General features: G+C 33.5%; 1 protein-coding gene across 1 annotated transcript in view; it reads left to right on the top strand.

Moving 5' to 3' along the window:
• The window catches only part of R3HDM1 (R3H domain containing 1), a 93,677-nt gene that overhangs the window by 41,772 nt on the left and 50,977 nt on the right, over nt 1–928 (top strand). The window contains exon 17 of the mRNA XM_012725641.1: nt 9–71. Within this exon, the coding sequence (XP_012581095.1) occupies nt 9–71 (63 nt within the window). The remainder of the gene's footprint in view (nt 1–8; nt 72–928) is intronic.

Genomic DNA, 928 nt, shown 5'->3' with positions numbered 1-928 from the left:
CTGTCTCTGGTCATCCTGTAAATCAGTCTGTGCTCCAGCAGCAGGGATATATTCAGCAGCCCTCATCACAGGTACAATTTTTCATCTTTTCCATGGAAGCCTCTCCCATAAGATCATTTAACCTTAAACCTTAGAGAGCTTTTTTTTTTTTTTTTTTTTTAATTTTGCCTGAAGAGTATTTCTGAAAATGTATAAACATAGCTTGTTGTCATCTTCCCTCCTGGAGATTTTCAAATGTACGATAAATTACCACAGCACAGGTATACTTCAGTCTGAAGGTTAACTGTGTGATCTCTAAGTTTCTTTCTGACACTGTTGGGTTTAGAATTTTTTTTTTTTTCCAATCTTAAGGGAAACACCAAAGGTAAATGTACTATAAAAATAAAATGATGAATTTCAAGAAGATGGATCAGTTTAGGGAGAATTAACATCTTTAAAATATTGAATCTGGTAGTGCAGGAGCTAAAGTCTTAGTGCTATCAAGCTATGAGTTCAAGTCCCAGCCAGAGAGCTAACCCACAGCAGACCTCTCCTATCTCACCTACTACTCCTTTCAACTGTGAATTCCTACCTGTTTTGTTTCCCACTCTATCTCTGGTAAATCCTCTTACCCCCCACACCTCTGACCTATACCCCAATTCTTATATGTATAGATAAATTAAAATAAATCTTTTTTTTAAAAAGAACATTGAATCTTTTAGTGCAGGAACATGTTAGTTTCTGTTTACTTAGGTTTTCCTTAATTTTTCTCAGTAGTACATTATAATCTTCATTATGTAAGAATTCATATATTATTAAGCATATCCCCAAGTATTTAATGTTTTAAATGCTTCTACATGAGTTATTTTTTTTTATTACAAAAGTTTATTTTTACATCATTTTGTGCTTTTTTTTTTCCATCTCAATTGTAATCCCCACGGGTTTCCCA

Source organism: Condylura cristata, unplaced genomic scaffold (genome assembly GCF_000260355.1).
Source record: "Condylura cristata isolate star-nosed mole 26May11 unplaced genomic scaffold, ConCri1.0 scaffold00002, whole genome shotgun sequence".
Taxonomy (NCBI): domain Eukaryota; kingdom Metazoa; phylum Chordata; class Mammalia; order Eulipotyphla; family Talpidae; genus Condylura; species Condylura cristata.
Note: the sequence above shows the minus strand (reverse complement) of the source record. Positions and strands in the feature narration are given on the sequence as shown.